Genomic DNA, 15,727 nt, shown 5'->3' on the forward strand with positions numbered 1-15,727 from the left:
CTCGCTGCTGGGGGCGCCCCGTTGCCGGCGGTGCGTCGCGTCCCGTCCTGCCGCGGTGCGGGGCTCTGGGCGGAGCGCCCCTGAGGGTTGGAAGAGCCGCGGGATTGTGGCTTTGTGACAGCTGAAAGCTTCGGAAAGTGACAGGAGGGAAAAGGATGCTTCGAGTTAGCCGGGAAATAGAGCGTGCTTCGAGCACCAGGTGCGCTGCGGCTCTTTCGGGGTTCCCTGGCAGTTGGAGCTGTAGAAGTGTGGCTCAGCAGTGCTGGTCTCTGTTGAGGAAGCTTTGGCCTGGGTGCCCAAATAGTTCTCAGCCCCGTTCTGAAGTTAGAGGGTCACAGAGCCGTGGCGGCGTTGGATCGGAGGGCATCTTACAGCCCCAAACCCCACCGGGTGCTGCTGCCCCCAGCTAGGGCTGCCGTGGCATCAGGCACCTCCAGGGAAGGGGCACCCACAGCTCTTCTTTTCCAGGGTTTCACCTCCCCGAGTGAAGAATTTTCACCTAATATCCAACCTAAATCTCCTCGCTTAGTTTAAAGCCGTTCTCCCTTGTCCTGTTGCTGTCAGATGGAGTAAAAACTCGGTCCTCCTGTTTCTAAGCGCCCCTCGAATACAGAAAGGCACTGCAGTGAAGTCTCCCTGGAGCCTTCTCTTCTCCAAGCTAAGCAAACTTCTACAGCTTTTCTGCATAGGAAAGGTGCTCCAGCTCTCTGAGCATCTTTGAACCTTGAACAGTAAAGCTTTCCTTTTGTTCTTGAGATTACTCCTATCTCTGTTGATTTAACGTTTCTTTTATTTTAGGGTAAACTGTGAAAGACAGTGGGCCTCCAGCTGCCCCCATGCTCTCATCTGGAGTGGAATGTCTCCTTGACTCCTCTGCCTGTACTGGCACTGAGGACCTGCACAAGGGGCTCAGCATCCCTGGTGGCCTTATGGCTGTGTCTGAGCCCGGTGCTGGATTAGATGCAGAGCCTGATCTGTCCACACCTGAGCTGGCACACAGTAGTGAGCTGTCATCAGAGCACCACAGGACTTTGGAGGCAAAAGGCTTTGGTGAGGAGGCAGCGCATCTGGATGATGTGGTCAGAGAGGTTCATTGGGAGTCAGCAGAACCGCTTACCAAAGAATTACTACGCAATGGAGGTGCTGAAAAGGATGAAGAAAACAAACAAACTCGCAGGAAAGAAGACTGTTCTAGTGGAGAATACCAGCAAGGAGATAAAGAGGCACAAGATACTGAAGAGAGCCACGCTGAATGCTGTGCTCTAAAACCTGGGGAAAAATGGTTAAAACAAGTAAGCAAATTAGGAAAAAAAACATATCTGTGTGATATTTGGAAATTAAGGTTGCCACAACAACACACAGGATTTTGTCCATCTGATTTTCTACTTATTTGTGACTTCAGTCATGTGTGTCATTACAGAGATTATCATAGGTCCACTGAAAAACTGAGTATATTTGAGTAGACCAGTGGTGTTTTAAAAAAACCAACGTTTTTTTAAGTACCAATGGAATGGTAAGAGGCAGGTATGTAACAGAGGAAAGACTAAAACTGACTAGTGGCTAAAAAGGAGAAAGAAACAACTGAGAAATCTCTTAGGTCAATATCTGTGTTCTGTGGATACAGCCCATTTTACAAGTATCATCTGTAGTCAAAGTACTAACTGCTAAATAACAGCTATTTCAGTCTGATAATTGTATTTTAATGCTACAGGAGACTTCAGCTTAGCATTTCAGTTTTACTCTGAAAATGAAGATTCTTCTTCATTTTTGGAATTCTCATTTGTAACAAAGTAAGAGTTAGTGAACTGTTAGTGTTCCCTTTCAAATAAGGAGCTCACAAGGTCGTGGTTTATTTTTCCTCCTCTCTAGCAAAGGCTGATGATAAAAATGTTGTTTTTAGGCGAAGACATGCTGAAAAACGTGCCAAATAGTTTACTAACAACTGAAGAGTTGCAAAACTCTTTATTAAAAAGTCAAGATTTTTTAGGTCCTGTTGATTGTTTTTCTGTAGTTTGTAAACAGGGTTTTTACATATAGAACAGGGGAGGAAAAAAATGTATTCTGACTGAACATACACCAGCCTTAGAACTATCTGGATAAGTTGCATTGTTTACAGTGTTGCATAATAGCAAAATACTTTGTCATTTTAAAGATATGTATTTTCCTTTTTGATATCTGTTTGATTTATTTGAAGAGTTATGAAAATAATTAGTTTTTCCATAGTCGTGTTTCCAAGACGAACTCATGTACTTCAAATATTGAGATAGTTTATTGGATTGGGTTGGGATTTTTTTAATTTTTTTTTTTCTTCAAAGTAGACCTATGTCACTTGTTCTGGGTATATGTGATTTTGAGCCAAGGGAGGAAATGGTAGAAGGCAAGTTCTAGTAAATAACAGGGAAGACATGCATCTTACCAAAAGCATACAGTAACGGCCTGGGAATGTGAGGGAGGCTTGGAGACTTGATTATTCCTCTGATTCATATTTGCAACAATTTCCATTTAAACTACCTACATCTTAGCTGCTTGCATGGGAATACTTTTCTGCTGCTAAATACAACAGTACTTTACAATGCTAAATACTTCTTCATCACTATTCAGTGCTGAGCTGCTGTTGATTGATAGGGCCGGAAAGGAATGGCAAGTGCCTGTGTGAATACCTCTAGAAGGGCTTATATGTTCTGAGGTTTGTCCTTCTCAGACAGAGCTAACCTAGATGAGCAGGTACAGTCCCTGAAATGTTTCAGAAAATTGATCGATATCCACTTCTATTTTTGTCATGTTTCAGGAGGATCCTCATCTAAACAAGCATGAGGTAAATTCTTCAGCAAGCTGTTGTGCTGAAATAGCAGGATTTCTGAAGAGCAAAGGTGCATATCTGTGGTGTGTTGTGTGTTGTCTGCCTCTGCTTTTCTCTCAGACTCCTTTTTGTTGATTTAAAATTGAGTAATTGTAAGATGGCTCACTGAATTTGTTCTACAGTAGAAACTATTACTCTGCATTGTTCAAACAATATGAAAGTTTCATCCTTCACTTTTTCACAATAGCCTGTATGCTCTTCTAAAGACTTTTTACAAAAAAGATGTGTTTTAGTTATTTTGCTGGAATATTTATTTACCCCAAACCAGAAGTTCTTGCTAGTAGCAGGCGTTTTGCATTTCCTTATTCTTCAGAGCTGGTTTACATGACAATGGCAATAACAAAGATGTAAAAATATGACTCATCCATTTTCTAATTTTTAGAAAACTAAAAGTCCAAAATTCAAAGAAAGAATATAGTAAAACTCATCCTCTATGAGTTTCATTATGAGTTGTAATTTTTCTAGCTCCAAATGATTTTGTCACTTGGCCTACAGCTAGTAATTATTTTTTTTCTCTCATGCCTTCATGTTGATGAGGAAACCATAGAATCGTAGAATTGTTTGAGTTAGAAGGGACTCCCAAAGGTCATCCTGTCCAACTTCCCTGTCTTAATTTGCTATAATATTACTTTTTAATAATACCATCTTGTCTTGATCCTTAGGAAGTATGAAAATGATGTGCAGAAATATGAGTGCATATGTAAAGTTTTGAATATAAGGATATTGAACAGCAACTCTCATTTTTGAACTTTGTCATTCTCTTCATGACTTTACAAAAATTTATTAACAATCCAAATTGTTTGGACAGAATGAGATACGGGTTGTCCTCCTGTAGGTTACTTATGACAAAAATGCCTTCAAGGAAGAAGAAACAGAAATGGCAACTCAATTCCATGTTTCTAGAATATGACAGATAAATTATCCAGCTATGTTGAGCTTTGATGTAACAAATAAATATTATGATGGACCAAGACTTCAAATGAATTGAGTTACAGGACCTGTATTGCTTCTGGTTCGTTATCAAAGGAATCTGAAAAATACAGGGATATCTGCTGCTCATGTGAAATGTCTTTACTAAAAAGGACTAATTTGTTACATTAGGTTTGTGATGGAGTTGCATGTTTGCTTTTTTTAATGGTTTGTATTAGAATTGCTAGCTTCAATTCTCACTTCTTCAGAAGCTTTGATAACCAAGACAGACCATACACAGTAGTGTGTATATCACCAAGAGAAACATAGTAAGCTAATTGCCTTCCAAATGTATTATATGGTACTGATTTGCTTTATTTTTCTTGTGCAGGAGAAAACCAAGCAAATGTTCAGGCGACAGCTGAAACTCTCCCAAAGCTTACTGAAGAAGCACAAGGTATGAAGGCTGATGGGACTAGAATATTTAGTAAAGCAGGATACCAGAATGGCAGTGTGAGTAAAGGTCTTCTACCTGAGAGCGATGAATGCCCAGATGTAGACACGGTCATGGCTAGACCTGGGGTTTCAGAAACCACCAGGCTAGATTTCATAGAGCCTTTAAAAGTTACGGACGTTGAATCAACAACAGAACACTCACAAGAAAAAAGTGAATATAATGGGTTGAAAGCCCATGCTGACATCACATTGAGAACAGGGGGCAATGTTGTATCTATTTTGGAGACTACAGAAGAAAAGTTACCTAGACAAAATCTCGTTAATGAATTCAATACATCACTTGATAGTTGTCACACTTATCATCACAATGAAGAAAACAATACTTGTGACCTCTGTACCGTTTTTCCACCTAAACATAATGAACCTGTTAGGTTATCATCAGTAGGAAGTTGTAGAATGCTCTCCATAAAAAGTTCTGAAGTTATGTGTTCGGTTGTGGAAAGTGTCTGTTATCTGGACTTTAGAAATGTGTCGCTAGACAACAACAGTACTGCAATCCATGGAATTATCAATGAAACCTCAAAAAAGCATCTTCTTGAAAGCATGACAAGTCAGACTAATTATGATCACAGAACTGGATTTGTAAAGAACTGCACCTCCAAGTCTATGCCAGTAGAGCATTTCTCAGTGCTAAGTAAGAAAGAATTATCTAGTGATAAAACTGGTGATGGGGAAACAAGTGATAGTACAAGTAAATCATACATCTCTGAATTTGAAGAGGCTGCTGAAATCCAGAGAGAAATTGCTGTGGGAGGTAACATTGAAGCTCAAGAGAGTGCTGATTTTGAGTGCTGTCATCCTTCAGTTTTCAATTCTATTGCTTCATCTTCTGAGGAGTTCTCAAAAGAAAAATTAGAAACTATTCCATCAAAAGCCAGTAAGTGGAAAAAGGACCAGTTGCAATTTTCTGTAAGTGATCTGTGCAAGGATGATTTAAAAGAAAGTGTCCTGTTGAAGGAAACAAATAGTACTGCTTCCCACGAAATTGTACAGACAGATGTAGGGATTTATAAGGCCTACAGTAAAATTTCTTTTCCCAATAGGCATGACTGTCAGGATCTTTCTGCCAAGCTAGAAGATGATTCACCTGAGGTACAACTGTTTAAACAGGAATCTGAGAGTAATACAGTGTTAGAGTTTTCTGACAAAGAAACTGATTTGATTTATACACTAAATGTAATTCTACCTCCTCTTGCACAAAAATCAAGAGAGCCTCACTGTGATGAGTGTCTGTTTTGTACTGCTAATGAAGCTGCAAGCAAGGACAAGGTTCAGGATAATCTATCTGGAAAAGAATTGTTTGGTTCTTCTGGGACATCAGAGGAACAAGTTGCTGAATTTGTGCTGCATAAAGACAAATTCATGTCCTCAATAAATCCCAAGACTTCTGATGAATCCAGTATGACAGGCAGCATTTCCCAGAAGAACAGGAAATCTTCAGAAGGGAAGGTAGACAGTGTAGAAAATGAACATAGCAACACATGGAAATGTAGTAATCGGACTTTAAAAGACCAGCATACAGCTGCCACTACTTCAAGTATCTTATCAAGTAGTACACCTGTAGGTGATGCTGTCCTGAACAGTAATTTTTTTAAGGCTGATATTGAGATGAAGATTGAAAATGATAGTTTGGAAGGAGAAGTTTCAGTTGGATGTAATAGTAAAAAGACAATCACTTTTCTGGAAGAACGTTGCCCTTTGTCATGTAGATCTCTTCCCTATCAAGATGACTGGGGCAATAGATGTGTAGCTCTGCATGGGATAAATGATATTTCCACAGAAAAAAGCATGTTTTGCCTAACTTATGATGCAGAGGAACCTCCTGCTATCTTAGTAGGAGATGAGATTTCAAATAGGAATATGAAATCTGAAAATGTGAAACAATTTGATCTTTGTAAATTAACAGATTGCAGTGAAATTATTTGTGACAAAGATGAGGCAAAAAAACAATTTAGCGTGTGTGCTGTCCATACAGATGAATTTGATAAAATAACAACTGTGAATTCTCCAAAAGTTCCTGAAGGGAATTGGAGAAGTGAGACTGGTAAACAGCTATTACTCAGAAATTTGAAGAAAAAAAATTGTGTTCATAATTTTGAATTTTGCAACTCTCCATTACTGCTGAAGATGAGAGAACTGGGCACATCTGGGAAGAAAGGAATGTCATCACTCACAGCTAGTTCTCCTGAGTACAGCTATTCTATCTGTGGTGCATGTCCACTGCTCAACAATATGAATATGCAAACAAGACATGCTATTCAAAAAGAAATGACCATTTCTCCAAAGGAAAATCAGTTTCTTGCTCATCAGAGTGAGTTCTGTGGCCTGGTTCCTGGCAAAAAGCAACATGTAGAAAACTTAAACAGAGAACCAAATATTGGCTTACAGTATATTGCTACTTCTGCAGAGGAAGCTAAACTGTCAATCAGTTCTAGCCAACATGAAGAGATACTGTTAAAAAAAGGTGATGACCTGACTCTGTTAGTTCATAAACATGTAAGAGAAGATGGTTTTCAAACAACTTTAAAAGAGAATGCAGTGGATTTTGAGTCTTCAAGTGGTTTAACAAAGGCAGACTACTCAGGATGCATGGGTTTTGTCGGTGATGTAAGTCAAGAGAAGATGACAAAACTAAAAGAAAGTGAGAACGGCTGTGGAAGAGCAGATAAAGGAACTCATGAAGAAGGCCTTCCTGATAGCAAATCACAGTATTCACAGCATGCTTTGTCCATCAAATCTGTGAAAGACAAAGTACAGCTAGTATTTTCAGGAAATACAAGGAAGCGATCCTTGGCAAAGATGAAGTGGTTAACTGGGGACCAAGCAGTTAATGTCTCATTTTTGCCCTTCTCATCAATTCATGGGAGTCTGTTTTATAAGCCAGAAAAAATGCATGTACTTTCAGAGATGGAAAACAAAAATCTGAGAATAAAATCTATCTCAAATAACTCTCGCTCACAGTTAATGCTGGAGCCTGGTAAAGAAACTGATGCTAACAAGGATGTGGGTCCATCCTGTTTTGTGAAGTTTAACATCCAGGATTCTTCTAATGAGACTCATGGGGATTCAGAAACGCCATCAGCTCTGAACTTAGCTAACTCATTGCCTCAGAAAGAAGAGCTATTTGTGTCATCTGAGAATACAGACATAGGTAATAGTGATTCATCTTCAGATAAAATTTGTTGCAAAGGATCTTCAGTGACAAAACCTCTTTCTGTAACAATGTACGTTAAGAGAGAAGCCAGCAATACTGAAATATCATCCTTAGAGGATGAAAAGGCAACTAGCTCTCTGAAAGGTGCAAGAAGTTTGAGTGTTTGTGCATGCAACAAAGAAAGGCAGAGAGATGAGAGGCATGGTGTGCTAACTGCAAAAGTCATGGATGTGGCCTTACCAAAAAGTGGTGATTTTGGAGAGAAGTTGAAGAATGCATGTACAGAAGAGAAAATGGAAAGAGAAGTGTCTCATAAAAAAAAGCTGCCCATACATTCCTTACTTGATGGAGAAGATTGCTTATGGGCCTCATTAGAAGGTTTAAAAGAGTCTAGTAGCAAAACAGTTACTCTCAGTACTGAGAACTATGAAAAAGGTTTTGAAGAACTCCCAAGACCTGACCTAAACAGTCTTTCAAAGGAAGGGAACACTACAAAGCTTACAAGCTCCACTGATACCAGTTTACTTTCAGAAGCTGTTCAAGACTATCAAACTGCAGATGCATCTGATACAGAAACTCTACCAGAATTCAAATATAATGAAATGAACATGTTATCAAATGGTTGTAAAGAATCATTACCAAATTATGTAGTTCAGTGTGAAGTATGTGTGCCTTACAAATTAAATGCACAAAGCAAAGATAATGCAAAGGAAATGACAGGATGTCAAGACACTATACCAGCTCATTCAGTTTCCATGGAAAATGAGACTTCAGCTTCTGTGAGACTTGAGAAAGTAGAGAAATGTCAGGCACGTAAACGAAAGAAAAAGTATGAGGAGGTGAAAGTGCCCAGGTCAGACAAGGCAAAACAAGAAAAAAAGGCAGCATATAAAGTGAAAACAAAAGTTGCAGTGCATCCAAGCATATTGGACAGTTCTGAACTTTTATGCAGTTCTTCAAATGAGTTGGTGATGTCAAGAAATACAAAGTTTGAAAGTCCTTTGAAGGAAGTTTTTGCTGTTAGAAGCAGTGAAAAGAAACTGTGTAGCACTTTACAAGAAATCAAAAGGCCAAAGATTACCACTGATACTATTAGTTCATGTTTTTTAAAGACTCAGGATTCAGAAATGGAAAACCTGAACCTTAAGGCAGGTTATAATGGAATTCTTGGTGCCTTTGGAACTAGAAATAAACTAAGAGGACCTCTTCCATTAAAAATACAGCCTGGAAGAACATGCAAAAAAGTTCCCACGTCATATCAACTAGAAACTGTAAGAAAAATTAAAAAAGCTAAAAGTTCAACTCTTTTGGGGCCTCCCTCAGAAATGCCCCCTAAACAGGAAAACACAGTCCTCAAATCTTTGTACTTTGCCTATAAATCACCAACAGTGAAGAAGGAAATAACCATGAGATCTGTCCATATGCCGAGGCAGAAAGCCAAGAGGTGCAGTTTGCTGAGCAGCTTGAAATTCAGAAAATGTACCAAAGAACCAGCGTTACTGAGCAAGCTGTCTGCAATAGCCAGCAAATTACTGGTACCTGCCACCAGCATCCATAGCTTGGAATCTCTGCCGTATTCTTCTGAAATTCTTCCCGTGGCTGCAAGGCACAGCCAGCGTAGATCTAAAAATCTATTGGAAGCTTTCTCTTGCATTAACAGGAACTTACACTCACGCTGGGCTGACAGTTGGTGTACCAAGATGTTCAGCTTTCAATCTTTGGCACTTTATTCAACGAGATCTACCAAAATACCTTCTTTAGATTTGAGCAACAATTCTCCATCTTCTTTCTTGGATACCCCAGTGTTCCCTATTTCTTTTCACATAACATTGGACTCCAGTCCTGTGACAGACCTCACATGGACTACATCTCAGCATTCTGTACATCATAAACTGGTTTTGGAAGAAATGCCTGCACCATCTTCCAAGTGGACTTTCCTCCTTTCTCAGAGCTGTTCGGATTCAGCAGCAATCAAAGAAGATTCCAGTCAAGATCACGAGCTGCATTCCCCTCTCTCTGTAACAACCCCAGAGGTTGTTGCACTTCATCCTGACCATGGAAGAAATGCCATAGCTGAAAGAACAGGAAGTTGCTCCATGCTTGGCCTTCATACAGTGTTAGCACTTTCTTCACCTGGATGTTACAGGATTTGGACAAGAAGAAGAAACTTAACCAGTCATATTCCTACCATCCAGAGACTATTTATATCCCAATTTACCCAGGGTTTGAAAGGGGGATCTAATGTATCAGATGACCTGGTCTCTTCCCTGCCGTACTCCTTGGGCAGGGCACTATCCATATGGAGTCAGCATGGTCCTTCTGCCTGTCCCTCCGAAATCACTCCTCTTCATTCCAGTCACTGCAAGTGGCAGCCAAGTGTGGGCATCGAGAACAGGTAAAACTCATCAACTTATTTCTGAGAATAAATATGTGTAGGTATGTTCTTGTTTCTTTTTTGGGGAAGCGAGGGTGATAGAAGCTTGTGTTGCAGGATCAGTTTCCTCCATTTCAAATCTACATGTTCTGCTCCAAAAATGGCTTATTGTGGAAGATTCTTACCTACAGAACAGTCTGTTAGCTGAATTTAAATATATTTGCCTTCGCTTCTTTAATGCTATCCTCTTTTGGCAGAATGGCTAACTCTATTTTCTTCTCCCATGCAAAATAAACACACCATGCATCAGAATATATAATGCAGAAAGGTGAGCTACTACAGTAGGTCTATTCAGAGTGACTGCAGAACAACTGGATTTCTGAGGTAGGAGAGTTTTTTTCAGAGGTCTGAAAAAGTTCAAGTTTCACTTGAACCACTGTAAAATATTCAATATCAGATTAGGAAGAATCCTAATTGGGGTGGGGAGGGAATTCAGTTAAATCTATAATTGTATTCCATGACTGTTCTGTGCTAATTGAAACCTCTTTATGTCTACTGTGCCTTTTGATAGCGTGTGCCAGATGTACTGAATTGTTGGCACATGCAACCCTAGTTCCATTTCAGGCTGGTAAGGAATTTTGGTATGTCTGTCCTTCTCAAGTGGGAAGAGCACTGATGTCTACTTTGCATATTTCACTTAATTTTCCTACCTGCATTTGAAATCTTTTTGCTGAGAAACAGAATAAAAGAAGAGGTTCCTAGTGCTGGTGTGAGATTCTTGCATGCTCTTGTGCAAACTTTTCACCTGTTGTATCTCCGTTACTGCTACCTGAGACACAGGACAGTTTAGTCCCCAATCTTGCAGTCTTGAGATTCCTGGACAGACTGTAAGTTCATAAATCTGTTTCGTTAAGTCTTGCGTTTAATGTGGCAGTCTGTAGAGAACTGCTGAATTTGACTTATTATAATTAGTGCTACATTTTACTTTGTGTAAGTGGAGAAAATACCTATAAGTTGATCACTTGCTAGTATAAATTCTCAAGTCTACTAGAAAGGTTTGAGTGAGAATATGAAATAACTGCTCAGTTTTGTGAGTTCTCTGCACTAAAAGACAGAATTTGAATAGTCATACAGAGACAACTTTGCAGCATGTTTTATAAGGCCTGGTTTCTTTTTTGCCGCACAAGGCAATATTTCAGGCTGAATTTTCTAGTGTATAAATTAGTGCTTTGGAAGTAATCACACCAGTAAACACTAAATTTTGAGCACTTAGCTTAAAATAAAGACATTGTTGCCTTTTTTTGTTTTTTTTTAACGCAAGGAAAACCTTTTTAAAGCTTCTTGCTGTGCATGAGATGAATTATTTTGTATTGTTGAGGCATTTTATTCTTGGACTTCGAGATCTGAGCTGACTTAATCTCATGTTTTCTTCTGTAGTTACGTCTGCAGACTCTTAAGGCAGTTTGTTACAGCACATCCAGTTAACTAAAAATGTAGGAGAATTTAACTCCTTGTCATAAAGGGTAAATTGAGAACCAGCTGTTTTGCTATGAATTACTTTTTTTCTGAAGAAGAGAAGACAAACCAAATCTTATTGCTCTATGTGAAAAATGCCCAAAGTTAAAGTAGCATAAAGCTCAGTTTGTTTTTCCTTAGATATTTGAAAGGAATTGATGTATCTGTCTGGGGACACTTAATGCTTCTGGCCCATTTGGGTGTTCTTTAAAGTTAAGTTACTGTAGTGAATTTAAGGCAATAAGTCTGAAAGAATGTTTCCAGAATTGTAAGGACATGTAGAAAGTGAATTCTATTTCTACAATAATTGCACAAAAGGTATAATTAAAGGATTTGGAGATAAAATAATTGAAAGAAAAAAAAAAAAACTTCAAATATGTTACACCATTTTAGATTTTGTTTTGCTGGAAATTGATAGTTTGTTCTCATCAACAAATGATTCTTCTAAACATAGTAACAGAAACAGTGGTAAAAAGATAATTCAGTAAATAACTCTTAAACTTATGTTTACTCAAAATCTATATGATTACATAGAAATAAATACAGAAAATATAAATGTAAGAAATTCTGGCATATAAATACAAAAATACAAGAAAGTGAATTTGGTGCAGCATAAAAGCATTTTCAGTGCAGCTGATTATTTGTTATTCTGTAGCATTCCAGTCTGGCTGTAATACCTTTACGTCAGTACATTCAATACGTTTAGCTGCTAGGTTGGAGGAGCAGCAAGTACAAGATTTGCTGTTTGATGTAATAAAAGCTGTTCCAACTCACTCCTTTTTTACTGCTTTTAATAGTGTGGACACAAAGTAAAGTTTAATGTTAAAGGACCTAAAGCTGATGTGCTGATTTTATTTTTTTTTACTCCATAGAAATGACCAAACCTTATAGAAGGGCCTGTGGTTATTCTGATTAAGTGTATTCCAGTAAGACTTGTGGGAGTTAGAGACAGTAGAGAGACAATTTAATGAAAATCCTTCCTTGCACTTTCTGCCGTTCCACCATGCACTTTTTTATTTAGTACAAAAATTATCCATGATTTTTGTTTCATTTTAAAAGTTCTTTTTTTAGTAAGGAATTTAGACTTGCATAGTGGTAGTTCACGCATTAGCTCAAAAATTGTATTTGTCTCCTTCTCTCTGTACTCTTTTCCTTTTCTTAACAGTACAATAATAAGTGGAAGTAGAACTATTTCCCTACTATGCTATCACTGAAATTAGTGGGCTAAATGAATCATACAAGAGCAAGCCACATCTATCTAGTACTTCTTACCCTTCCCATTCCCAACATTAGCATTTTTTGTCTTACATTCAGATAATTTAAGAATCTTTTCCCTCATCTTTTTTTATAATGTAGGTCTAACTTCACTTTTTTTTTTCTTTCTGTTGAACCAGCTATGCCATATTACCACACTTACCTGTACAGGATGTGGAAGCACTACAGACTGCAGGTCATGAGATATGGTGAGTATCTAGAACTTTGATATTTATTCAGAGTGGCTGGATAAGCTTTCTTAGAAAGAGATGTTATCGTTCCGTGTTTCAGTTTTGGACAGTTCACTTCAGTAATAGCTTTCTGATTAAAGTTCTGGAGAAATACAGTGATTGGATGTTGTGGGGGAATGCACAGGGGCATTCACACAAACACCAAGTAGATCACTGCACAGAACAATGCTGTTGCTTTCAAGCATGTTAAATATCTTACTATGAAACATGTATGTGAAACTGCAGAACTTAGTTTTCTTACTTGGATAAATATGCTCTTTTTGCTTGAGGAAGTGGAAATAAGGTGCTGATACTTTCTTCTACTCTTTTTCAGTGTTGGAATGGCAGATGTAAAAGCTCTTAAATTTATCTGTGAACAAAAAGTACTAAATTAATACCTGTGACAAATTTGCTGACAGAGCAGGAAAATTAATCGTTTTCTATCAGTAATTACTAAATAGAGCTATAAACTATGTGGAAAGAAAAACAATGGTAAAATGAGATATATTCAAAATACTGGCAATTTAGTTTATTTCAGTATCAATGTGAGCTGCAGCAGCTTTTGTTTATAGGCACACAGTGGAGAAAGTGTTCACTTACGCAGTTCCTATGAACCACATTGTTTTATGTGCCCATATTGCAATGTAGGGACAAGAGCATGGAATGCAGTTGCAACATAAACTGGGTCTTGATCTACTTATATCCTCTTCTTCCTATTTTTTACAGTCTGGAACCTCCATTCCCTCTTCCACTACCAAAGTCTTGCATGCTTTCTGAAGCATTGCCACCTAAGCTTCCAGAACCTGAACTTCAGGTCCACGCCCCTGGTGCAGCAGATAGTTCCACTCCAGACTGTTTTAGATCCCAAGATGACACAGAACTGAAAAAAGTGAGTTCATTTGAGATTTTAGGTATCTCAGATATCTGCTGATGAATGTTAACTATTTAATGTTAAAAGACAAGGCTTCTAGTCCTAGTCTGTGCTCTTTTTCTTTTTTTTCTTTTTTAAGCAGAAATAGAGTGGAAAAAACAAAGATGAGTGGGGAATTTGGGTAACTGACATGGTAATTACTTCCTTCATCTTAACTTTTTTTTTTTTCTTTTTTTTTTCCCCTAAGACTGAGCCAGAAGAGAGGCCAAAGAAAGTCTCACAGATCCGAATCAGGAAAACTGTTCCTAGGCTAGATCATAACCTTACACCGATGGGACTACCCAAACCAAAAAGGTGAGCCATAGCATTTAAGTGGACTCCTTAATAACTTCTTTGGTTATTTTGTTTATTGTATGGAAGTGCCAAAGGACTGCATTTCTTCACGTAAAGACTTGATAATTAAGTATGAAAATTAAGTTTTAAAAATCAGCCTCGAGATGAAATGTTATAATCTGCTAAACTGTTTTCTTAGCTTCCAACAAAAAAAAAAAAAAGAAAGTGACCTGTGAATGGCTTTCCCTTTCTTTTGGGCATCATTATCTCAATCATAATATGCTAGAAAGAGCATTGATCTGTGCAGGCAAGACCAGTTTTGACACAGATGTTTTTTAAATGCCACCTGAAATGAGGTACTTCAGACCCTCATTTTTTCATTCTTCTCTATCCCCAGTTATTTCAATTCAGTGTTTTAAGCTGAAGGATAATCAGCATTTAAGCACAGAAGACAAACAGTACAAATCAGTGATTCTAATAAATAACTCTGGTGTTAAAAGACACTTGGAATTTTTCTTTCTTGATTTTGTTCATTACTTTTTCAGGCTTAAGAAGAAAGAATTTAGTCTAGAAGAAATCTATACAAACAAGAACTACAAGTCCCCTCCTCCAGCCAGGTTTGTTCTGCTTCCTAACGAGAATACCACTGAGATAAATGTACATTACTTAGGCAGGGAGAGGGAGCAGATTGAAGAGTTCTGAAATCTAGGATGGAGTTAGATTTGAAAAACTGCTCGAGTTCAAAGCAATATGGAAAGATAATGCAAAATCAGCATCTTACAGAATTCATATGGTAAACAGTGAAAAAGAATACAAACTAAGAATTTGCAGTTATCCAAGTATAGATGTATTTTTTTATCTATCCATTCAATCTAGTCTCCATTCATATACTTACTTTTTCAGAATCTGAGGGCAACTGAATATTCTTTAAATCACAAGAATAACTGCCTGTTATCAAGTGTATCATGACTATCAAGACTGGTACTTTCTTCTATAAAATCAAATTTCTCTGTAATTGTGCTTTTGAACTGAAATACAAAGAGATTCAAACCACATGTGTATGCATCAATAACATTATTTAGCTAGCAGTATAAGTGTGCAGTTCCTAGAAGTGCAAACTGTAGATAAACATACATGAGAAGGAATATGAAAGGGCTGTAAAAATGTAAAAAGTAGGAGTGTTTACTTAGGTTATGAAATGCATCAGTCTCCCTGTCCTTGTAAGGATAACTTCTTGAGTATTCATCAGCTCTATCTTCTGCTTCTATCAGGAGCTTGGAAACAATCTTTGAAGAGCCCAAGGAAAAGAATGGACACTTGATTTCTGTCAGCCAGCAGAAGAGAAAGCGGATTCTGGAGTTTCAGGACTTCACTGTTCCTCGGAAGAGAAAGGCACGAGGCAAAATCAAAGCAGTGGGAAGTTTCACTCGAGCAAAAAAAGCTGCACCACAAAGTGCAGAGTTAGATGCCCTTCTGAGTCAGAAGCTAATGGACCTTGAAGAATTTTTTGCAAAGGAGGATGAGCAGTCGTTGTCTTCTAGCACTGGAGGGAGCCATGAGCTGAAAATGGTCCAGTGAGCTACTTCAGTATGAATTGTAGTCCTCTTGGGAGAAATCTAGTGATTTCTTCATACCTTACTCTACCACTCTCTTGTAATATCTGATGATCAAGTATTGGCTGTGACCCTCTAAGGTGCTATTTAATCTTTTT

The 15,727-nt window shown here is 38.2% G+C and overlaps 1 protein-coding gene across 1 annotated transcript; it reads left to right on the plus strand.

The window, feature by feature from the left end:
* Positions 1-70: 70 nt before the first annotated feature.
* PRR14L (proline rich 14 like) lies at positions 71-15,721 on the plus strand. The gene is made up of 9 exons (XM_003211026.4): positions 71-199; positions 799-1,292; positions 2,789-2,870; positions 4,161-9,834; positions 12,723-12,791; positions 13,539-13,701; positions 13,931-14,037; positions 14,562-14,633; positions 15,288-15,721. The coding sequence occupies exons 2-9, from the start codon at positions 837-839 to the stop codon at positions 15,592-15,594; spliced, it is 6,930 nt and encodes a 2,309-aa protein (XP_003211074.2). The 5' UTR covers positions 71-199; positions 799-836; the 3' UTR covers positions 15,595-15,721.
* Positions 15,722-15,727: the final 6 nt, after the last annotated feature.

Source organism: Meleagris gallopavo, chromosome 17 (assembly GCF_000146605.3).
Source record: "Meleagris gallopavo isolate NT-WF06-2002-E0010 breed Aviagen turkey brand Nicholas breeding stock chromosome 17, Turkey_5.1, whole genome shotgun sequence".
NCBI lineage: Eukaryota > Metazoa > Chordata > Aves > Galliformes > Phasianidae > Meleagris > Meleagris gallopavo.